Source organism: Marmota flaviventris, chromosome 5, assembly GCF_047511675.1.
Source record: "Marmota flaviventris isolate mMarFla1 chromosome 5, mMarFla1.hap1, whole genome shotgun sequence".
Classification (NCBI taxonomy): Eukaryota; Metazoa; Chordata; class Mammalia; order Rodentia; family Sciuridae; genus Marmota; species Marmota flaviventris.
The window spans coordinates 42,461,908-42,486,738 of record NC_092502.1 but is presented as its reverse complement, the minus strand read 5'-3'; the positions used below and the strand labels follow the sequence as shown (position 1 = coordinate 42,486,738).

General features: G+C 44.0%; 1 protein-coding gene across 1 annotated transcript in view; it reads left to right on the top strand.

Moving 5' to 3' along the window:
- Nucleotides 1-24,831, top strand: part of Spock1 (SPARC (osteonectin), cwcv and kazal like domains proteoglycan 1) — a 495,655-nt gene that overhangs the window by 196,853 nt on the left and 273,971 nt on the right. Inside the window, exon 2 of the mRNA XM_027941082.2 lies at nt 19,122-19,167. Coding sequence (XP_027796883.2) covers nt 19,122-19,167 — 46 coding nt within the window. The remainder of the gene's footprint in view (nt 1-19,121; nt 19,168-24,831) is intronic.

Sequence of the window (24,831 nt, the reverse complement as noted above, 5' to 3'; positions counted from 1 at the left end):
GGCCCTGTCACTCCAAGGAAGTCTTGCCCAGGCCTGGACTATGTGTGCAGCGCCTCATGGGACACCTGGTCGGTTTGCCTCCTGAAAGTCTAAGCTAGGAGGGGACTTGGGACCTGAGGTCAGTCTCGGGGCTGGCCCTGGCTGTCTTTGGCCTGAGAGTTTTGGGTGCAGACACAATGTGTGCCGTGGAAGTGTCAGGGTCCCTGGGGCCCCCACAATGTTTGGTTTCTGAAGAGAGTGATGATGGCCCCATGGGGTGGAGGGGCCAGTGGGACCACTGGAAAACCTGTCACTGTGGGCTCTGGCTCCCCTTCTGGGCTCAGCCTGTTGTTCAACTTGGCTCCCACAGAGCAAATTCTAGGGCATTAGGGATGCTTTCAGCACCTCCTGACTTCCTGGAAGGAATGCTGCACTGATCACCAAGAGTCAATGAGTGTCTGCTGAGCTCATTAGAATTTGTATAACTCTTCCTTTACAATACCTCTTTTCCTTATTACCACCTACTGGAATAATGGAGTCTGTGAATTCACACTGTTAGTGGTCTGTCTTTCAGCTCAAGGCAGCACTCTGTTCTCAGGTTGACTGAGACTGATGCCTGTGTTTGTGTCACCTGCTTCCCTACCCTCTTTGCTCTGTGATTGTACCCACTCGAACTCGGTAAAGTCTCCTTTCACTGTTCCAGGCTGTAGGATCCCCTGGCTTTTGGTGGGGCTCCTCCTCTCTCATCTTGCATTGTTGGGAGGTACCCTAGCAGGACTACGGCAGCTACCTTGGGGCCTTAGTGAGAAATACAAGAAGGGGACCCCTCTGGTGGGTGAAGCCCAGCTCCAAGGTGCTTGGTTACTGAGTGCAGTGCAGGTGGAATTTCAACCCCTCACTTCTTTCCTGACTTTGTATTCTTATGAGGTGAGCAACTTGTGCAACCAGCTCTGTCTTGGAGGGTGAACCCTCTTTGAGTCGTCCCTGCCTAAACATTTGGTGCCCAAAGTTTCTATTTCACAGCCACAAAGGCCAGTGAGGGCCAAACATGAAAATCTAATCAAAACGGAAATTCATAGGCATCCTGTATGTGATGTCATTTTCTTCTGAGTTCAAAGCTCATGGTGGACCACCTGTGCTCATTATAGCAGATGTGAGTGGCTTTGGGTAATTTCTCATAAATTATCATGTTTAAGCTGAGTTTCACTGGAACATTTTTCTGATGGTCTTTAAACTGGTTATTTATTTTCTTAGAGAAATATAATCCACGATGGCTTGGTAATGAACTGCTCCTGTTGTTACGAGACTGGTTCACATTATGGTGAGGAAGATTTATGTTCCCAAGTAGATTTTCGTTGCAAAAGAGTCAAGAATAATGCGGTCCTCTAAAGAGCAGAGAGACAGTATTAATAAGCACACAAGGTCTGTCTGGCTGTGGTTGAGTATGTGTTCATAATTTATTTAATATTTTCTCCAGTTCTGTCATTCAGGCATAATTGTTGTGTGGAAGAAGAATACAGAAGCCACAGGAATGCTTAGTAAAGTGGGCCTCAGGATTTTAAACTCATGGCACCAATAGCAGCCTTGGCTGTTGGGCCAGGTCTGGGTTTGCACTGCTGCTCAGGGAATGTCTTAGTCACCTTTTTCACTGCTGTGACTGAAGGACCTGACCAGCACAATTATAGAGGAGGAGGAGTTTATTTGAGGGCCCATGGTTTTAGAAGTCTTAGTCCATAGAAGGCCAGCTTCATTCCTCAGGGCTTGAGGTGAGACAGAACATCATGGTGGAAGAGTGTGGCAGAGGGAAGCAGCTCACGTATGATCAGGAAGCAGAGAGCAAGTCCACTCACCAGATACAAATATATGCCCAAAGCCATGGCCCAATTGCCACCTCCTTCAGCCACACCCAACCACTTCAGTTACCACTCAGTGAATCCCTATCAGGGAATTAATTCACTGATTGGGTTAAAACTCTTACAACCCAATCATTTCTCCTCTCAACCTTGTTGCACTGTCTCACATGTGAGCTTTTGGGGGTCACCTCACATCCAAACCATAACAGGGAAGAGGCAAACTTGTCCAGGATGATGATGGATCAGACTGAGGACTGGTGTTCCTCAGCTAGTTGGCCTCAGCAGATTGAGATTTGGCAGTCCACCCCACCAGGAAGATCCCCCTTTGATCCCCAAGGAAGTCAGGCTGGTGTGGAGCAGCCATCCTCGTCCTAGGGCTGCTGAAACTTCCCTCACAAACTCTGCTTGCTCGGCCCTCACCTAATCACAGAACTGGGCCCTCTTCAAACCCACAGCCCCTTCCTCAAGGAGAACTTACTTGCATACAGATATTAGCCAGCCCCCTGGGAATTCATCCAAGACCTTGTGTGGGAGTCTGAGGATAGGTCTCACCTCACACACGAGGCAGCAGACAGTCTAAAAATGTACTAAATGTGTATTTTCTCCCTTTGAGGTCACCCTGCCACTAAGAGCCCTTCCCCTTTGCTGGCTTTCTCGCAGTGATAAGAGCAGAGCCAAGCCCGGAACCTTCCTTCCTTCTCTTCCCTTCCCCATCCCTCCAGATGTCTCCTGAGAGTTCAGTTCTTCTCTCCCCTTTTTAGTCTCTGGGATCCCTATTTTAGCCCTTGAGGCTCAACTTCCCTGAGTTTTATCAAGGGTGGTCCTTTCCTTTCAAATGAGTAGAATTGCTAGCCTCTAAGAGAAGCTCAAACGTGTGCATAATTAAACCAGCTTTGATTCCACTAACAGCTGTTCTCAGTCTCCACTGGTTACTCAGGTCTGAGTTGGGTGGAGCATCACCTGCCCTCCAGGGCTCCGTGGGACCTTCAGCCACCATGCAGTGCTAAGCTGTCACGGTGCAGGGAAAGAGCCCAGGGCTCTGCAGTTAGAACTGACTTCCAGTCCCTATCCTGCTGCCTTCTGCCTGTGTGACCAGAACAAGTTACTTCCCCTCTCTTGAACCATAGTCTCCTCAAGTAAAATGTGGAATTTTGTCCATCTTTGCACCATCCTTGCTGTAACTCTGGGATCATCTCTGCCAAGTGCAGGCCACAGTGCTTGGCAGGCAGTGGATGTTCAGTGAGCGTTCGTTTGCTTCCCCCTGTAGGTTGAACGCAGTCTCAGGTTGCTCTTCCTTAGCCTGGTGGGTACAGTACTTCCCCTAGGACCTGGGCCCTTGCTCTACCACCCACTTGTCAATCTCAGGTCTGTAGTAGAGCATATTCTCACCTTGACCATGCTCATTTTCTAGGAAGGCTACTTACAGAACATTTTTCCCTTTTCCCCTGTCTAATGGTCCTTCACTGTCTTCACCTCCCATCCTTTCCTGGACTCAGGCTGACAGGTATGCCATAGACTTGGGGGCAGACACATTGGCAGGATTGTCACTTGAGACTTAGATTCTTAAAGCAGTGTGATTGGCCTCAGAGCTGTTTAACCCTCTTGACTCTGAAGGAAGGGTCCAGGAACAAGTTTCAATGAACAAGGTTAGGGGGAATGATCATGAGGGCCCAAAAGTCCCACTGGGAGGTGGAGACGAGAAGAGTAGAGTCTCTGAGGTCAAGCCTTGCCCTAATGAAAGTCACCCATTTGCAGGGAGCATATCTCCAGGGAATAACACCCACTTCTGGACTACAGACTGCAAAGGCATCCTGAAGTGGCCTTTTTAGAAGTTCTGCATTTATCCAGAGCATAAATGGCACACCCAGCTAGTTCTTGGCACTTTGCAAGGCAGCTTTAGTCACGGGGAACCCATGGGATTTCTGAGGTCCTCTTTGGGGAGAAGCCAGGTCTTAGAGCAGCGTGACTGGGACTGGCTGCCCCCTTTGACTTGGTCTGCCACTTGGCACTGCTGAGTCAAAAGGAGGCAAAACCTCAGCCTGGGAGGAGGCTGCACCCCACCTGGTAGGAGCTAGAAAGATTAAGCTAGAGATTTCCTCCTGCAAATGTGGCCCTGGGACGCCCTGAAAGCTGAGGAAGGCACCTTTAGTGGCTAACTGGGAACCTGGCAGCTCTTCCCCAGACAAACATTTCTGTTCATCTTATCACCTTATTATGAAGGCATCACCCCTTCCTGCTGAGTCTGTCCATACTGATAGCTCCTGGAGGGGCCTGTGCTCCTGCTAACGTAGATGTTCCCAGCCAGGACGCCTGCAGACAGCTGAATGGACCGCAGTGGCAGCCGACACATAATGAGAAATCCATCACACACGCGCATTTGCAGCTCTGGGTCACGTGCGTTCAGCTGTTAGTAATGTGATTACATAAGTGGCATTTTATTTACACTTTCTCACAGAGCGGTGGCTGCTGCTTTTGCAAAGCAACCATCACCCAGATTTGATGTCTTAAAAATCTCCTTAGAGTCCGGATGGCAACATCACAAATAAACTAATCCAGAGGAAACCAGCGGCACATTTTTAAAACTCTTGTTATCAGCTCAGAGCAGAGAATATGCTGGGATCAATTAAAAAATGTAGTTGCTGTTTCTTGGTGCATGTTCTGTGTGGGCCATCTGGCGTATATGTAGCTGATCATCCATCCTTGGGAGCAGGCACCCCTGTCCTCATTTCACAGATGAGGAGGCTGAAGCTCGGACAGGTGAAGTCACTTGTTCAGAGTCACTTAGGCGATGGCAGTGGGAACGTCAAGAGGAGTTACCAGTTAAGAAACTGCCGTGGGTGTTTATGTATTTTATGTTTTCGATTGGGAAGCAGAACCATTGATTTCAGTTCCAAGCTGGGCTGAGAGCTGAGTTTGTGAAATGAGAGGCGTGAGAAACGGCCGTCTGAGGCTCTGATGGGCAATGTGAAAATAACCCATGCAGTATTGCTCCCAAATAATTCCAGCAGGCAGCCCTGACAAGGTGCCTCTGATTCTAGCTGTGATTTGTGTGTCCCGCTGGTAAATTAGATGAGGTATCTGGGCCGCGAATGCCTTATTAAATCGAGCCACAATTTGGGTTTGTTGCAGGAGCTGTCACTGCCTCGTGGGAAACGTGTGATTTCTGCTGTGAGCCCTGGGTCTTTCTCCTGCATGGTTCTGGCAGGGGCCAAGGGCTGCATGCCGGTGGGTGAGCTGAGGGTCACCCCTGCTTGTTTCAGATCCTTCATTTCTTAATAAGGCAGCAGAAATGCCAGAGTAAAAGGAATAAATTAATGGGTGGCAATGTTTACCATCCCAGAAACAGGCTAATTATCAGAGTCTGTGGTTTCATTGAGCTGCTGGAAGTGTTCCTGAGCTTTGTCCTTGGACTGGCCCAAGAAGTGCTTCATTCTGACTTCCCATGTCTGGCTGGTGGGTATGTTTCTGGGAGTCTAACAACTGGTGTACATGGCTCTTTGATGGCAGGTTTTAATGCTGTGTGAATTCTTGTAAGAATGAATTTATCTCTTCAGGCTACTACCTCCCAGATTGTAATATTAGGGTAATGCTATTTTGATTGTACTCATCCCATAGGACTTTAAACGTACGAATAAGGAGACAACATACATGTTGAGAAGCAATAAAAAAAATACAAACATGAAGAAAACCCTCATATTCTCACAACTATTGATAACCACTGTTACCCTTTTCTGTATTTACTTCATTTCTTCTTATGGTGGATAATGGGAACATTGAAATAGAGTTGAGATCCTAAAAAAGTTGACCTTGCAACTGACTACATAAGACAAACAATTATAACAAATCCCAGAACCAGAAAAGTGCCGCCAGTTGCCCTGACTTGGAGCATGTAGGTGGACAGGGATACCCTTGTTCTTCTGTAGGGTCCTAGCGGGAGGGACTTGGGGTACTAGGAGGGTGTGTCTGTAGGATAGGAGAAGTAGCCACTGTTGCATCCTTGTCCACCCCCTCCGCCTCCACACCCCCCAATATTCTCCCCATATCTTCCTGTGTAACCTTTCTTTAGGAGTCTTCAACATGCAGAGGTTAATTGTGCTAAGGTTGCCCAATAGCATCGGGTCTAGAAGAACATATTGACCCATGGCATGCCACTGGTCTCGGAATTTGCTCAGGAGATTGTCTCAGTAGTTCTGTGCATCACGCATAAAACCCAACTGGAATCTTTCCTAATGTTCATAAGTTATTTATTAGAAAATGGGTTATAAAGATCTAGGATACAATTACTATTTGTGTTCATCTTAGGTCCTTAAAATTTAAAAGCAAAAATAAAAATCAGAGCAAAAACAGCTTATTGCTTTGGTCCACCTTGGATTCTATCAGTACATTCTATTCCTTGCTAGTGCGTGAAAAAATGTTCCTACTTTATTTACACAAAGCTTTCAGGCATATTTGATTTATTATTTGACATACTTGGAATCATAGAATTTTAGGACTGCAAGGGATTTGCATTGTTATTCCCCAAATAATAAATGAAAAGAAAGCATAAAAATAAAAGTATTACATGGCTTCTGCCCACTGAGTGCTCCCTCACAAGAAATAAATATGTCCTCATTGATGTGTATTTTGTTACCATATAAATGATCACACCTGATCATTTTACCCTGGAGGATTTTTATTTTAAAAGATAAGGACCAAGGAACTCCTCTGCAAACAAGTGTGGGGCCTTTCAAAGGTAGTGTGAGAACAATAGGCCATTGGTTATTTTCACTGTCTGAGGGTTGGGAGGGGATCCTTCAGGGTCCTATCTTCCAGAGTGGGGTCACATGACATGGTCCTTATTCACCAGAAGCTCATCCTCAGAGGGAACTCGCTTAATTATTTAATGAAGAGAAGGTGGAGCAAGCTGTCAATATGTCTTCTCAGGAGGAGGGAGAGCAGACAGCCAGGCCAGTCAGTTCTAATTGTGTTTCATAATGATGCCCACATGCTCTTAGCAGGTGGCATGGGGATTCTTGCTGATGGGATGGACAGGCCAGGCTGTGGGCTTGGTCTGGTCCCTGGAGTGGCATGCCATGGGTCAATATGTTCTTCTAGACATGATGCCATTGCTCAACCTTTCAGCTAAATTGGCAGATTATGATTATCATCATATGCCTTATCCCTCCAAACCAGTCCCAGTAGCAACAGAGCTTGCTAGTCGCAGAACAGAGGGTAGACTGAGAAGTGAAGGGACCTTTGTGCCTCCTGCTGTCTCTTCTCCATCATGGCACCTGGGCTCAGGTGTCACTGACTTTTTCAGGAGCTGAGGGCACTTGCTGCAAAGACTGCACATGCTGGTCTGTTCTGGGTGCCTATCTGCAATGGTTGCTTCTGCCCCACCATATGCTCCTTCCCTGGAATGTACTTCTGTCCTTCAAGACCCAGCTTGATGCCACTTTCTCAGTAGGGTCTGCCCTGACTCCCTGGAGTGATTGGTGGCTTTCTCCTCTGATCTTTTTTTTTTAATAAATGACCACATTTATAAGGTACTGCTATGCTTTATCTACTTGCATGTCCAGTTTCCTATCTTCTAGGTGGACACTGTGGGCTGCATTAGAGTATGGGTTGGTTGTTATTCAGCATGATGATGGTAAACTTGTACAATGAACTTTTTCATTGGGACTTTTTTACTTGGGCTCCCTTTAATCTCTCCCACATAGGGATGAGAATATTTTGGAAGATATCAGTTTTAATGAGTCATTCTCCAGTGAAGTCCTCCAATGGCTTCCTAGTGCCTGTAGATTGTCTGGTTGTCTCATCAGGAATGCAGGTGTTGAGTCTCCGACTCTAGGTTCTTTCTAATTTCACTTTGCCTTATTGCGTGCCCCAGTCTTGCAGTGAGCATGCCTGGATCATGGAAATGTGCCTGGAGGGTGACAAGACAGCTATATGTCCATAGAGTAGACTCCTACTGGGGGACCCAGCATGTTGCTCTTGGTGTAAGGATGATTCTCTTACAGTTCCGTCTTGTTCCTATGACAAAAGTGTGCTATCTTTATGTCCCACAGCCAGGTGAGCTAGTTCTTAGGGGAGGAGCCTGGCTGAAGTGCCTGTGGTCATCTCTCTACATCTTCTGAGTATATCAGGCTTATTTTGGGAAGTTCTGGGATTGAGAGACAATTCACTACAAAATACCATCAAAGCTTATTGGGAGACAGGCAGTGTGGCTCAGGTCTCTAGGATCCAGGTTTTCTTGGGCCCAGCAGACTTTGAGAATGTGGGTAAAATCTTCAGTAAGTCTCAGGAAACTCTTGTACCCATGCGCTGAACCCTGATTTTGGCCCTGGTAGTACCTCAGCAGGAGGGTGCCCACTCTCCTCCATGGAAACCTGCTGGTAACTGCAGAGGCAGGCGGGTTGGGGCATGTGGGCCCATTTTCGGCAGGCTTGCTTACTCTGGTTACCCCTCATCATGGGGAAATGTTGTCTCAGAAACTGCAAATTTCACACAAGAGCCTTCAAATCCTGACTACCACTGTGAGTTTGGAGTGGACAAAAGACCTCGGGTTCTTTATTAAAGTTTTCATTTTGGGGTCTTTGTTAAGGAGCAGTGGTCTGAAGTCTGGGGCCTCAGGATGTAGAAGATCACTGGCAGAGTGGTGCTGGGACAGTTCTAGGATATTGTGAAGGGAATATTGATTGCAGCCCTTTGGGGATGTTCCTTGGAAGAGAAGGGGTTGAACATTAGGGTTGGGAGCTGTGGTGGCAGCCAGAGCTATGCAGCTAATGGAAATTTCGTGCTGAGGCTATGGTTGTAGATTTCCAGAGAGGCCTGGTGCCCAGGCTGCCATTCCTTGTTCAGTACTTTGATGTCAGTGTTGGGTGTGTCACTTTGAACTGGGCTTCTGGGAGTGCCAGCGGCAGACAGGTTTGAGGTAGCACTCAGTCCAAGGGACTCCAGTGCACCTCTGGAGGCCAGCTATCAAGGCTGCTGTCCTTGGTCCTGAAGGCCATCTTTCTGCCAGGGGAGCCGTTTTAGTGAGGCTGGGCCTGGGGTAAGTGTAGATTGGGAAGTCAGAGCATCCTTCTTGCTTTCCTGGGTCAGAACAACAGATGGACTTTCCATCCAGTTTCACAGAGACTTGGTGAGGCAGGTGTTTCCATTCTCCCATTTCTCATATGGAAAAGCTGAGGCTTCAGATTCACTAAGATCCCAGCAGTGGTATTAAGTCTTTTGCGGGAGGACTCTGGTCTGGGCGCTCATCTCTCCCATATCTTGATGTCTCCTGTAAGCATCATAGTCCGTCTCTGTGTGGTAGCCAGCTACATGCCCTCTCTCTAGGGTCTCCAGTCTTCACATGCCTCACACAGTCCCTCCCTTCACATGGTGCCATCGAGGCAGGGTGTGTAGTGGGGAAAACATCATCTTTAAAGCCTAGCAAAATTGGAGCTCAAATCCTGGTTCTGCTTCTCACTTGCCGTGTGATTTTCATCTAAGCTTCAGTTTCCCAAATGATGATGCAGGGGTGGTGATTTGTGCTCTACTCAGGTAGTTATTGCAAGTGTTAAATAAAACATAAATTAGCATTGGGGCAAACAGATTCCAACCACTAAGTGGTAGCTACTATTATTGTAGTGATAATTATTAATATTACTGTTTTTTTAAAATTGGAATTCATTTTTTTTTGGATTTGTACTTCCATTGGATGCAGGTGCTGAATTCTTGCATCCGATTTTAGTTTAGCTCTGGTGAACTAAGACTTAGAGTGTGCATGTTCCTTGGGTGACTTGGGGCATCAGTGGGGTGAGGATATCAAGTAGGGGTTCCTCTATACACCTCATGTGCAACCTGATCTATCCTGCTGAACCCTTCTGACATCATTTCCACTGGTCCCCCAGTTTATGTTGCTATTTCACCTTCCTCAGAAAACTCCAGCCACGGAGCCTATGGTCTTTAGTTAAAGGGAAAGAAATTAGGGAATGGCAACCAAAGATACTGACATAAAAAGCCAGGCTGAGTTGCCTGTGCTTATTCAGTAGGTGTTTGCATGTACTTATTAAGAATAAGCATTGCCCTAGGTGCTGAGGTTCTGTGGGGAGGCCACCCAGCCATGGCCCTGGGCATTGCCATCCATGGAGCCAAGCCACAGAAGAGTAGCCAGCTGTGGTTATGTGGGTGTTTCAGCACTTGGTAGGGGGCAGCATAGGGGCACAGATCATTTAGTCGAGTGCAGAGGGATTAGGGACAAGGTGGAGCTTTCCACAGGAAGTGGTGTCTAAACTGGGGTTCTGTAGAACAGTACACGTTAATCAAGGAGGGGTGAGGAAGCCTGTTTCAGGCACAGAATGGGGCAGAAGGGGCAGAGTTTTGAAAATTGAGAGTGTGGGCCATTGCAGGTCCCAAAATCAGCTCATTTACTGTCTCCCTGGAGCATGGCCCCAGGGAGATAATAAGGCTCTGCAGGGGTTAAGTCTTGGGGAGGTTCTACAAGTGGAGCTAGTGGGTTGGCATGAGCCTGGAAGTTGCGCTGATATTTTAAGTAGGGGAATGATGTCAAGTTCCTCTGTCACCTCAGTCATCAACCAACACAACCTTTGCCAGCCCCTGAGATTAGTACCTCCCAGAGAGAATGAGTGGGGAGGAAGGAGTGAGGGATCCATTCCTAGCTCATGTTTAGTTTTCTAAAAGGCAGCATCTGCCTTGCTCATGGAGGCCTGCCAGCTCTGGGGGTGGGGGCAGGGGGCATTCTCAGAAAGATGGCAGGACCTAGTTAATTTGGAATCTGTGATACTTGGACAAGGCTGGGCTTCGGGCCAGTGTAACTTGTACTTTCTGGGAAGTAAAGCTTTACATGATACAAGATGGCAAGGGCCTTGTTTGGTGGGCCAGTGAGATGGATCCTTTCAGGGTTCCCCCATCTGTTTTGAGTGCAAATTGATGATTACACAGAAATTTGGCCTGTTCGGGGTCATTTCCTTATCAGGCTGCAGTTAATCGTATTTGAAACTTTAATTTGTTTATATGATATCTAATACCTTACAGTGGTCCAAACACCACACTTTTGATGAACAAAAGAGCCCAATGGTGAGTATTATAGACAGGTCCATTTAATAGGTGGGGGTCACTGAACTTAAGAGAGTGGGAATCTGGACTTTAAACAGAATCATTCCTGCTTGAATCTTCATATTTCACTGAATTTTTTTTCAAGCACTCCTCATATGTGAGACTAATGAAATTACATGCACTTAAAATATTTCATAATTATTTTCCCAGTTGCAATTGGTCTCCCTTCACTTGGGCCTAATTGGTAAAATTCAAATGTATAAGAAGTCACATTATTGAAATTTTAAACATATCATTATTTTCACAAACCCGAGTTTCCTTCATGTACCTGGGATGTCCCACTAACATAAACCTCTGGAGACGAATGTGAACATTGCTTTTTGTTTGTTTAATTAATTAATTAGTTAATTAATTAATTTTAATTAGGTCTATATGACAGCAGAATGCATTTTGATTCATTGTACACAATTGCAGAACAACGTTTCATTTCTTTGGTTGTATATGATGTAGTGTCGTTCATATGTGCAGTCATACAAGTACCTATGGTAATGATTGCTTTTATTTATTAATTTGTGTGCCAGATAGTATACTGGGTACTTTGTATCATGATTGTGAATCTTTGAGATCATCCTTCAAGGTAGGTACAAGTGGCTTGTTTTATGGATAAGGAAACCAACTCTGAGAAGCCAAATGGGTTGTGCAAGGCCACACAGTGGGTGAGTGAGTGCTAGAGCTGGAAGTTGAACCCTCATCTGCTTAAAAGCCTGCCCTGTTTCTAGTATTTCCTTTGCCTTAACCTCTTCTCTTCTTCCACAATACTGAGAAGATTGCTCTTGGTTAGCTCAGACAATTTGATAATTTTGCTAATACAATGAAAGGTATTGGTGTTTTTGAGTCTGCAAAGACATGCTTGTCTTGGTCAGAGTACATATGGAGTATCCTGTGCCCATTTATATCCCCAGAAGAAAATCCCAAATGCAAAGCAGAGCTTTAAGAAAAAACCTTGTTCAGGCTTAACTTTTCTATTTGGGAAAAGAGCAAATTAGTGAGTCACTTCCCTCCACCTTGGCTTAGATGGGCTGACAAAAAATCCCCAAGCAGGGAAAGCTCCTTGTGATGGCACTAGTCCTTTAATCGGCTGGAGGGGTCATACCAATCCTATTCATTCCACATACATCCTAAGACCATAAATTCATGTTTTTCTTAGGTCCGAGCCCACCTCCAAGATATTTTGATGCTGCAAGGCAAAACAATTTCTTTGCAGGAATGTAAAAGGTCTATTACTCTTGGTCCCTAATGTTATCTTGATATTTTTTCTTTAATTGAATTTTGCCCTCTGGACGGATGTCACAGGCCCATTTGAAATTCCTGCAGATGAACACCAGGGCTGGGTGTTTGGATTTCATCATGATTTTGCTAGTCCTTTTGTAATAGTGCATAGATCACTGAACACACTCAGATTTCTCCCATTTTGGTTATTCTACCCTATAACTTCTAGTCCTTTCCCGTGAACTTCATGAATGATGGGACCTTTGCAAAGGAATGGTGGTAGGTGACTTAAGAGATGATATCTAGCTATGATCTTTCTAATGTTATGAGAATTTGAAATTTTAATGCAATTATCAAAAATGTATACATTCCTTCCTATTGTTTGATGTGATTCTTTTATTTTTTTTTCTCATTCATAATGCTTTCGTGCTCAGGAAGTTGAGGTAGGTTTTTGACTTTTCCACTGTATGTAGACATAGCATCAAAGTAGTTGCCAAATGACATGTAAATTTTATCCTGCATCCTAAATCTTGGTGGTAAATATTTGTTTTTGTTCAGTGAACCGGTATCACACACATTTGTCTTTCATTGGTATATCCAGGAGATGCAATTTATCAAATGCATATAAACAGTCCATTTGCTGCTTTATCTTTTCTCATTAGTTACAGTACAAGTATGATTGTCAGTTATTATCTGTGTTTTACTGGTGGGTTATTTATTGAAAGAGCAGAGCAACTGACATTGTTATTTTCTAAATCATTTTGTCTAAGGCCTGCAGGACTTTACACCAAATGTCAGATCAATTTATCAAAGAATTGCTCTATTTAGGATGAAAGTGATTTAGAGTGTGTGTATAAACATACACCCACCTGTGCTTACACACACAAGCAGCAGTTATGGGAATTTCACAGGGATTGCAGAGATGTTACGGGAGCTGAAACAGTTTCCTTACCATTTGATGCAATTCAGCAGGGATTTATCAAGTGCTGTTGAGTGATGCCTTAGGGAATATGAAGGTAAGTAAGGATGGCCCTGCTCAGCAGACTAGCCAGGTGTGGGGGGTAATATGTGCACAGGGAAGGACTACAGTGCACATACTCCTAGTTCCTGGTGGACAGGGGTCTCACGGGTGGTGTCTGAGAGTCCTCAAATCACTGTCCAAGCTGGGCCAGGTGACTGGGCTGTTTCATTCAGAAGAATTCCCACTGGGGCTCTTCTTCAGGGACAGGGAGGGACAGGCCTGCCTGAAGTACACAGAGAGCACACTGCTTGTCCAGAGATGTGAATGGATGTAGCTCAGAGGTAAGGTGACTGTATGGGTAACTAACTTCTTTTTCAGTGAACAAAGTGTTTTGTACCTCACAGTAGCTTGATTAGCAGGGATTTCCATTGCACAAAAATTAAATGACAAGGAAAGATTGCATTATATAGTGGGTACCCTTACATAGCATTGTCTGAAAATATCACTTTTCTAGTGACTTCTGTTATCATTGTAGGGATATTCCTCTCACCCACCACCCAGCCCATCTTCCTTTTTCCCCCAGTCAAGCAGTTTGAAAAATGAACTAGTTTGCCCTGAATCCCCTTGAGAACAATTTGGCTACAGTCCCTTAATTGATTTCTTTCTGAAAGTTTTGAGTTTTGTGTAGCGAAGTCAGCCTTCATCTGGGATCTGCAGACCTGGCCTTAGTCCCCTTGACCTTGTAGCGCAGGGCTTCTCCTGTTGGTATTTCCTTGCAGTGGGCCCACAGGTGACCCCACAGTGGCTGCCATGCCTTGCTGTACCTGGCTTCCTTCTGTTCAGGGCTGTGTGGCTCACCCCAGCTCCCATTCACTTTCTGGGCTGGTAATTTGTATTATCTCAGGTAATCTTCTGATGGAACTGCAGGGTTCAAACGGTTTAGCTAAAATATGTATGAGGGAGAAATTATCTGTTTCATGTGAGCTAAATGCCTTTGATCTGTGGCATCTGAAGCTGTGGTATATAATAAATTATACCCTCATCCTCATAATCAGCAGCCAAAGCAGTTGGGTTTCCAGAGTGGCTTGTGTTTGTTTCTGCCCCCCAGCTCTTCCTCAGAGTTGGCTTTGACGTTCTTTGGAGCTGAAATAGGCACCGCTTGAAAGGCAAATCCCTGGGGAATATTTGAGCTAAATTGCATCAGCCATTTTTGGGCTTGGCACAGGGAAAGGAAATTCACATTCCCATTCTAAATGGGCTGTAACCATAGACTTTCCCATTGCTTATGATCATCCCTGATCAAAAGACTTAAGTACCCATATTATAGCAGGAGTATTTTGGTATCATTTCGTGTTAGGCAGACTTAAAGATTACATTAGAAGATGCATTATAGAATGGGATGTTCTTGGCATGTACTGTCATCCCTTAATATCTTTGGGATATTGGTTCCAGGACCCCTGAGGATGCCAATATCTGCAGATTCTCAAGTCCCTTATATAAAATAGTGTAGCATTTGCATATAACCTGCTCCATCCTCCCCATATACTTTAACTCATCTTGAGATGACTCACCTAATACAATATAAATGTATTATGAAAATGTAAAACTAAGGATATAGTTGTTAAACTATATTAGTTAAGGAATAATAACCAAAAAAAGCCTATACATGTTCAAGGCAGACATATTTTTCTTTCAAATAATTTTGATCCTCAACAGTTGAATTTACGGATACAGAAAGCCAACTCTGTGTGTGTTACATCATCTACGCTACTCCTATTAACTATTAGTAGACATATCTTTACTAATATCTATTATATGTAATTTGTAGGGTTATATATGCAGTATATATATGTATACACACATATATGTATACATATTTTTTTCTTTCTCATGGGTGCTGATCAGAACAGAATCTCTCAAAAGTAGTTGAAAACCCAGAGTTAATTCCTTTGCACCAGCTACTGGGAGCCAAAAATTTTGTAAGCTCCATCCTTATAATAATGTGATAGTTAGTGAGATGAATGGAGAAATATTGTTTTATCTATGTCAATCAGATGTAGAGGGTAACAAAATAATAGTAGCAAGAGTCACTACCAGCTTCTAATTCTTCTACCCTTAACTCTACCTCCTTCCTTCATCCTTACCTAGACTTGTAATGATTCAGCAACTTTCTTGCTATGATCTTTGTGCTGACTTTTTAGGATTATTTTCCTGCTGCCCTGGAATACTTCATGATTTTGGACATCCATCAGTGTGCTCAAGTTTGAGTCTCTGTTTAAATTAATAGATTCTTCTGTATTTTTAACAGTCCCTAAAAAAAAAAAGAGTTGGATGAGTTTCAATTATAAAATGTTCTAGTGGAATGGAATCGGCCTTTCCTCCTATGGGTTAGTTAGAATTTAGAGCAAACTGTTCTCCACTTTGTTCAGTGGAGGCCTGACACAATTATGTTCTGCAACATGGACCATAAAATATACATGGGGAGTAACACTGCCATCCTTCATCGCTAAACCAGTATAATACATTAATGGGAGTTATTCAATTTAATAAATGGCTATATTTAGATATGCATCTTTCTAGTAAGGTTTATGTTTTAGTTAACTGTTGCTGTGGTCCCTGCATGTCTCTTTAAAAAAAAAAAAAAAGCTTCATCACTAGATGATAAAATTACCAGTCAAGAGGCCAACTCAGACACATTTCATCTGACAAGTTTCATCTACCCAATACGCCTTTCACCAAAGTCTGAATTTCAATAGGCTGTAACTTTCATGGGCCATGAGGGAGGTCAGAGATAAGAGCTCTTAAAGTCCTGGACCTTGCTGACATCTGGACTAGACTTTGAGGTCCAGGCTACAAGAACACACTTTCAGATAATGTAGTGTTAGGTGTGTGGGAATAAGCACACTGTCTCCCGGGGTGGAAACAAAAGAACTGGCAATAGCACATATATCCTGTATATTTTAATTAAGTTAGAAAGTAAGATAAAAGCTTGGCTTATGTCTCCTGGGTCATAGGCCCTGGAGAAGTGACTAGCTGTGGTATTGGTAGAGCATTGGTTCAAGACCACATACAGCTGTCTTTATGTCCTGGGAGACTCCACTTTTAGGCAGGGCACAAGGATTAGCAAATTGTCAGGAAGTGAAACTCTGGGAGATGCCTTCTGTTATTTTAAGGTTTTTGCACATAGGTTTGATGTTGCCTTACCAGCAGTTCTCCCAGACTCATGGAATTCATCTAAGCAGCCCCAGCCTGTGTGAACTTACTGTGTGGCTGGTGTGTGTGGAAGGGTGATCACGTGTGCCTCAATGGCTTATACTGTGACCTTGACAGCAGCAGTGACTGCAGAGTCCCCTCCCCCATGGTCATTGACCATCCCCCAAGTGGGCTCTGGTGCGTAGAATATTTACACGTACTCAAGATCTTGACCCCTGATGGGGCTTTTCTATCAGCTGCAGCCAAAGCCGTGACACCCAAGATTTCACCCGCTTCTGGCTCATTGGTTTTTGCTTTGGCAATCTCCTTTCCTGAGGCAGAGCAGAAGCAATCAGATGTAGGAAATAAGTTTCCTTCCCTGTTTGGCCTTGCTGGGCAAGGGACTGTTTGAAGGGCTTATTTTGCATAATGAGTTTTTACTCAAGGTGTTCTTTCACATTTTGACAGTAATTAGGCAGTGTTATTACATTTGCAGTAGGTTTTAAATATTCTAATGCAAATATCTGCTTTAAGAGGGTATACATTTAAAACCATGGTTTTCCCCAAGAAATATATAAAATGACAATCGTAGTTAACCTGGGAAAGTGACAAGGTCCAGAAGAATATTTCCTCCCAGTTATGGAGTGTGTTGGGATGATTAGAGAATATTCAGTTCTTGAGACTTGCTCCAACCTTTCTTTGACATCAAAGAGAATGTGACATGTGAAATTGAAGCAGAGGGACTGGTCTTTGGCTCCAGCCCTTCCCTGTCAGACACATATCCCAAGCTTCCAAGGGCTTCTATGTATCAGCACAGCATACTCAAGTAGAAAAGGTTTCATAAGCTGTCACATTGCCATTGGACATGGCACTGTCCCCTGTGTGTTTGACAGAGCATTGATAAACTGCAGTTGGAAGGATGGACAGTATGTTACTTTTTTCCCTCCAGTGGTAAGAACAAGTTCATTTTGAGTTCTTTCTTCTCTTACCCTGGTGAACAGCACCATCCATTGGTAAGAGGGTTGTGTCGGGTAAAAGTACACTGGCGTCAGACCGAGACATCAGGTTCTAAATTTCTTACCCACCATTCAGTCCTTAAGTTAAAATAATAATTTAATACTGGTTGTCCAAGTTTTAGCAGAATTTCAAAATAAAAAGAAATAAAAAGTGGAGGAAGATATTGAAGAGAGATTGTTTTAAACTTTCTCAGTGATATTTCATGGTGTAGATCTTGGAGACTCCCTAACCAGTTGGGTGAGGAGGTCAGCTATGCCAGAAAATTAAAGCCAGAACAAAGTGGGCCAATTCCTTGGAGTTAAAAATAGTTTAATGCTGCATCTCCAGGATCCAGAGGAACCCGTTCATGTTTATTCATGCTCTGGAAGATGGAGTCACTGGCCAAGAAGCAATATGTTCTGATTTTACTCTAAATCCAGTTTCCTAAAATCTATTTAAAGGCTTAGGTGAACTCAACAAGGATCTAATAAAGCCAGGTAATTGAACAACACAGAGGCTGATAAAATTCACAGGAGATTTTGTTGGAGATAAACTGCAGCAGGAGACAGTCTGGACAATAATTTAAACTAATTGTGTACTTTGATGTAAATTAACTTCTCCGGAAGAGAAATTGAGGCCTTATTTTGAAAATCTTTTTGAAAGTATCTGCAGCATGCAAGGCATCTGCCAAAAACAGAGCAAATAAGCTGGATATTAACTAGAAAGCGGCCGAGGCCTTAGATACAGTCTGAGGTCGATAGGAAGGAGTGACATCTCTTCTCCTGGCAAACTATTCAGTTTTGTTGACACTGATGTACTGGGGAACAGTGGGGCCAAGAAGTGTGGAGGGGAAGGACCAAGTGAGTGGCTATCTGAAGGGAAGGGTTATTAGAAGTCGGGAAGAAGCCGGGTGCAGCGGCGCACACCTATAATTCCAGTGGCTCAGGAAACTGAGGCAGGAGGATCTGGAGTTCTAAGCCAACCTCATTAACTTAGCAAGGCCCTAAGCAATTCAGTGGGACCCTATCTCTAAATAAAATACAAAATAGGGTTGGGGATGAGGCTCAGTTGTCGAGTGCCCCTGAGTTCAATCCCCAGTACCAAAAAAAAAAAAAAAAAAAAAAAAAAAAAAAATGTGGGTAAGGGATTAATATAACTCTGAAGCAGTGAGTGACCTAGCTCTTACAATTTCAAAGTAACAAAGTGCCCAGCCTTGGAGAATAAATTGATGCAAACTATGTGCAAGACAGACGTGGTTATGAATAGACTAGATTGACTGGCCTTTCATTTTTCCATCCTTGCATGCCCAGAACAAATGGTATTAAGCTGAATGTGTGCTTTGCTTAATTCTAACGTTTGAATGGCCCTCTGTGTAGGTTTTGTGAGTGTTGGAAAGCTGAAACTGCACTGCAAGATACATGCCTCTATGTAAAAGAAATGTTGACAGTTGAATTATCAGCTGTTAAAAACCCAGAGGCTTAATCATAAGTGAGAGCAGCCAGGCAGCATCTGTGGTATACTTGATAGCAAATGCACCTCGCTCATAGAAGGTGTCTGGGTTTATGTGTCAAACCAAGAAGAGCAGTGCTGTTTCCATTTTGGACTGGAATGTTTTTGGTATTTTAAGTGTTTAATGCATACAGTATAAAATATAAAAATTTGAAAAGTAAATTGGTATTTTTGATTGGACATTAATGCCTATTTAAGGAAAGACTTCCAAGTTGTGTTTTCCTTTGTGTTTTGGAAAATAGGGAGAAGGACAAGTGTTTATGCAGTTGTGTGAGAAGCTTCCTGAAACCTGACCTTCGTTTTCTATTTTTTCCTTTTAGGATGATTATTTCAGAAACTGGAATCCCAACAAGCCCTTTGACCAAGGTAAGGAATGCAACATGTCTTGCTGTGTATAGTCTATGAGAAATACTGTCTTTTCCTTCCTCGTGTGCTGAGTTAATGCTCACAAAGGCCAGCTAGCTGTCTTGTTTTTATTGATTTGGGGGACCGAATTGAGTAGGGTAATAACAATTATTTTATCAAGGTGGTTATTAAAGGTTATGTCTAGGACAAATTTAGACAGTTTTTTTTTTTAATTGAATTGACCAGTACAATCATTGATTAGTTTTGTTTAGAATAACAAAAATAGTGGACTGATTATCAGACTGAGCTGGTGAATTGTGGGCTGAATCTAGTGCTTTTAGCCACAGAACCCATTCCTAGAAATGTTCTTCAATTCACATGAGCCATAAAAATGAAATTTTCTAAGGAAAACGTTGATCCTGGAGGTTTTCAAGGGCACTGATACTTCATTTGTTAAGCACCTACTTCATGGTTCCTAAATAGAAATCTGTTTCTGCATTGACTGACCATTTGGGTTTCACTGGGTCCTCAGAGGGCTCTTTCCATACACCCCAGCAGGCATAGAATAGTAGCTTGATGGCTGTTGTAAATCACTAACCACTTCCTCATGTGAGTTATTTAAGACACAACAAGGACCTGCCATGAATCAGGTCCCTGCTCCCATCGTTCCACGTGGGGCTGCTCTTGACACAGCCCCCGCTGCTGAAAATGATGGTAGGTTGCACTTGAAGTACATTCCTGCCGTGACGCTGAGACTCAGAGGAAGATATTGCCTCCCGTGTCTCCGAGGGCCCATGCTTCTGAGAATCAGCTTTAGTGCATGGCTTGAGTACTAAATGGGACAGCACGGTCACTTTGAAGGGAGGTATTGATATGTCATTGGTGTGGAGTGCCCTTTTCTGCCCTCTGCTTTGTCACTTTAATTGACCACTCACTCTGGACTCTGGCTTTCCTACCAACAGAACTAGTATTAAATTTTTCAAACATGCTTTTGACTTATGCCTTGAAGGAGTGCAATAGTTTGTGCATTCATGCATGCATTCGACCATCCTATCCCTCTCAAATCTTTACTGAGCTCATCCTGGTTGTACAAGCCACCAAGATACTGAGGAGAGAGCAAAGAAGCTGAGGTGCCTACCCCAGGGGAGCTCAGCAAGGAGGAGCAGGGAGAGAGGAGCAGGTCAGTTGCAGTGGGTGGGATATGTTAATGGGTGGGAGAAGCAGCATGGGTCTCTGCAGGTGGGGACTCTAGGGGTGTGAAGGTGGGTGTACAGGAAGACTATTTTTTTTCTAGGCTGTCTGGGTTCTCCATGCCCTGGGCTGCCAGGCCTCACTGCTTTCCAGATCTAACCATGACTGAAACATCTCAATTATTCACCCTGATGTGTATGAAGGTATTAGTAATTTAGTTTAGGGATTTCCCATGAAAAATGATCAAAATTGGAGAAGTTTCTTTAAAAGGATAAAACTTGGTTTTTGAAGAATATTCATAGATGCTGAGCCACAAATTCCAAATTCCCTGTCCTTGTCTGATAAATGAGCCCTTCTGCAGATGTCCCTAGCAGGCTTTTGCTCACAAAGGCAACTCGACTGATGGTTACAGTGAACTGATTTTTTTTTTTTTTTTTTAAGTTAAGAACCAGAAATAGGTTCTTGTCCTACAAGGATCAAATAGCTGTCAGATGTACTCTTCTCCCCTGGTTGCAAACAAGTATAAAACCCCTACCAGGACAGACATTTTAATTTTTTTCTAATGTACATAGGAGAAGGGAGTACATGAAAGGTGGGTATCATTTCATTACTGGGAGTATAAATGATTACTTCTGTTGGCACAGGGGGTCACACAGAAACTTTAAGCACCCAAAACAACCCGATATTTAAAATCGCTTAGGAAAAAGATGCAAACAAGGATTTTTCTCTCCTAGAAGTGATGGCCTATCCCCTGCTTGCTTTTCTGAGCTTGCAGGTTTAAAAACTGGGTCTGCTCAGATGAATCCTTCCAGAAAAATCTCATGGCTTTATGGGGTTGGTAGAGGGCCTTCGTGAGTAGCCCCACTTCGTATCTGAGGTGTAGCCGCTGTTGGCTATTTCTATACAGAGCCCTGGGGAGAGCAGGCCGAGCTGAGAATAGCCTTCACTTAAAATATCAGCCCCAGCAGATGTCATCCATTACACTGTGGGCTGCTCAATAAAAATGGGAGGTCACTCTATCAGGGCTGACACGACTGGGTGAAATATAAACCACAGGCATGGAAGATGCAGAGCATTTCATCTTCCAGAAAAATAGGAGAATTGCTGAGATCCAGTGCAAGTTGTCAGCAGCAGAGAGAAGTCCTTTTCCCTCCTAAACTGAAAAGAGACGCAAATGTAGTGGGTTTGTGGTGGGGATCTTATTCTTTGTAGGAATAGAACTTGTTGAAAAGCACTTTCAGAGTTCCAGAGGACAAATATGGGCTAGAAGGGGGTGGAAGAGGCTTCTGTGACAGAGGTGGTCTGCAGCGGGGTGGGCAGGTGGGTGGAGAAGGAGGACCCAGCATGGGGCATTTTAGTGCATTGCAGTCATGAAGTGATTGGAGATAGATTATGGAGGTCATTCCATACCATTCTACCAAATTTAAACTTTGTTTTCTCAGCAACAGGGAGCCATAGAAAGTTCTTAAGCAGATGAGTGACATAAGGAAGGCAATATTTTGGAGGATTTTGTTTGGTGATGTGATACTTGTGATTAGGAACCTCAGACATACTTGCTAATTGATATTACTCCTGTAGGACTCTTGCATACATAACTTCTTCAAGTCATCATCCATTGCCATAGAACCCTGGGCTCTGGCTGTCACAGGTAATCAGAATTTTGAACCCAGCTTTCTAGCTTGACCTTTGAAATGCCCCTGTGGCCTCTGATTATCTTAGATGTTCGTGTGAATAGTTAGAAGACTTAAAATACTCAAGAAGTAGTTGCTGGGCTGTAATTGCTCTCTCTGCTTAAAGATATTTACTGAACTTTGCACAACAGGGTTTTCTGGAGCCTGCACTTATCATCATGTAATCGACTCAAAAGCAGTTAGAAGAAAAGTGCCTTACCTGGCCTCTAAAATGAGGCTCCAATTTCTTTAACTTGTTATCTTGAAACGAATCATTAATGCTCTGTCCGTGAAATATAATAGCCATCAACTTCAGGCTTTCAAATACGAATTCTTTCTGAGATTAGGATAAGGAAGTATATCTTTTTTTTTTTTCTTTTTGTAATGATTTAATGCCAAATCACCCTGCAGAAGGGATGGACAGCAGTTCAGAATTGAAGGGAAGAATTATTAACTCAGATGAGAAATTTTCTTTGTGAAGTCTATCAAGAAAGACGCCCTGCTGAGAGCAGCAGGTGGGCACAGCTGGGGGGAGCCCTGGGCCACTGCAGAGGCCTTTCCTGTCTTGCACAGGTAGGAGCCGGGGAGGCCCAGGACTGGACTCTGCAGGAGGAGGGCCGAGGTACAGAGTTCTGAGTGGCTGCAGAGTTTTCCAGATCCTCTGCTGCATTGCCCTGTTAGTCACATGCTCCCTCCATGACCCCAGGCCAACCCAGGAGCTCAGACCAGGGCATTGCTTCTCAAAGTGGGATCTCATCCCCGTCCCTAGTGTGGAACACTCATGTCATCTCTTGCAGATTCCTCATGGTCATTAGCAATCTCAAAACTCTGAAAAAAAAGTTTTCAGTAAAAATGTTCACTTAAGCCAGGTGTGGTGATGCACGCCTGTTATCCCAGCAATTCCCGAGGCTGAGGCAGGTGGATTGCAAGTTTGAGACCAGCTTCAGCAACATAGTGAAGCTCTAAGCCACTTAAAGAGACCTTGTCTCAAAATAAAAAGGGCTGGAGATGTGGCTCAGTGGTTAAGCAACCCTGGGTTCAATTCCTGGTAACAATAAATAAATAAATAAGAAGAAAAAATTCAATTAACTTACCATTTTTTAACTTTGCCTTTCACCACCTGCTTCCGTTTTTATGGATTCATGATACAATTCCCAGTTACCCAGAGGAGATAGTGTATTCTGCAGGGTACACTTTGGTAAATGCAGTCTGAGATCTTGCAGTTCGGAATCAGATTCTCTCTCAGTATAGAACATGACTGCCAGTTCCTAGCTGTGTGATTCTGGGCAAGTAGATTAACTTCTCTGATTCTAAGTCTCCCTACCTGGAAACGAAATTGTAAGAGTACTTTAAGTAATAGCACCGAGAAGATTAAATTAGTTAATTTGTGCAGCATTAATTTGTGTAGCGAGTGATTGGCAAGTGCTGATTTAGCAAGTAGTGGATGCTTTTCATTTCTGCCTCTCCCTTTCCACACAGGTTTTAGTTCTTTCTCCTTTTATTCCTTTTAGTGGCCTCAGCATTGGGATGCTCTGAATCTCTTGGGGCTGAATTGGCGCTGGCCTGTTCTGCTCTAGGTGGGCCACTGTGGTGCTGCTCCCCTGTTTCCTGTTATCAGAGCTGAAGAGGTTCTGGCTCCTTTTCTTTCTTGCTACCGGGGATTGAACTCAAGAGCACTCGATCACTGAGCCATCTCCCCAGCCCTATTTTGTATTTTATTTAGAGACAGGGTCTCACTGAGTTGCTTAGGTGCCTCACTAAATTGCTGAGGCTGGCTTTGAACTTTCGATCCTCTTGTCTCAGCTTCCCCAGCTGCTGGGATTACAGGTATGCGCCACCAGCCAGTTTTGGAGTTCAGGCTCTTGATGCATTTATACAGTCACCCCATAAATAGTTATCCCATGCTCCATGTTGAAGCCCACTGTGCTGGATAACGGCACAGCAGTGAGGAAGACCCCTCTCCGGGACACTCCTAGTTACCCATCCCAAGACATCCACCCACTGTCTTGCACAGGAATGGAGTGTGTGTAAGCCCTGGGGCTGGTGGTGGTAGGGAGCAAGAGTGAGCACGGTGGGCATGAGGGCAGTGAGTCTGGGTAACTGAGAAAGCCCTGAGGTGTCAAGTGTTCCTACAGGCGACACAGCCTGTAGCTGCGATGGTGTGTTCTTTGGCTTCACTGTGGCCTGGGCATTCTGGGCCTCTAGTCTGTGGACCAGGCTCTGTGGTGCTGCACAACTAACTGTGCTGATCACGATCACCCTTGGTGAAATTACGAGGTGGTGTCCCTTTCTTTCTTCTTCCTCTCAGGGAGGGGGCTTGATGAGGAAGGTTATTCAAAAGACCTGGGTGGAGGAGATAGAATTTATTGAACCATAAAAAAAATAAAATAAAATATGGGCACTGTGGCACACACCTGTAATCCCAGCAGCTTGGGAGGCTGAGGCAAGAGGATTGCACATTCAAAGCCAGCCTCAGCAACTGAGGCCTTAAGCGTCTCAGTGAGACCCTTTCTCTAAATAAAATACAAAATAGGGCTGGGGATGTGGCTCAGTGGTCAAGTGCCCCTGAGTTCAATCCCTCATACCCCCCCCCCCCCACAAATGTATTGCTTTGGGGATGAACAAAATGCAAAATGGATTTTAATAAGTTACTTCAGAGCTTCTTACTAGTCCTTCCTAGTCCTTTTTGAAAAATAAAATCAAAGCTAAGCCACAGTATTTTTTTTTTTTTTTTTTTTTTGCCTAGATAAAAGCGTTTTGCTGCTACTGTTGTTGTATTTGGGGCAATTTATATATGTATACATAAAGACATATATATATATTT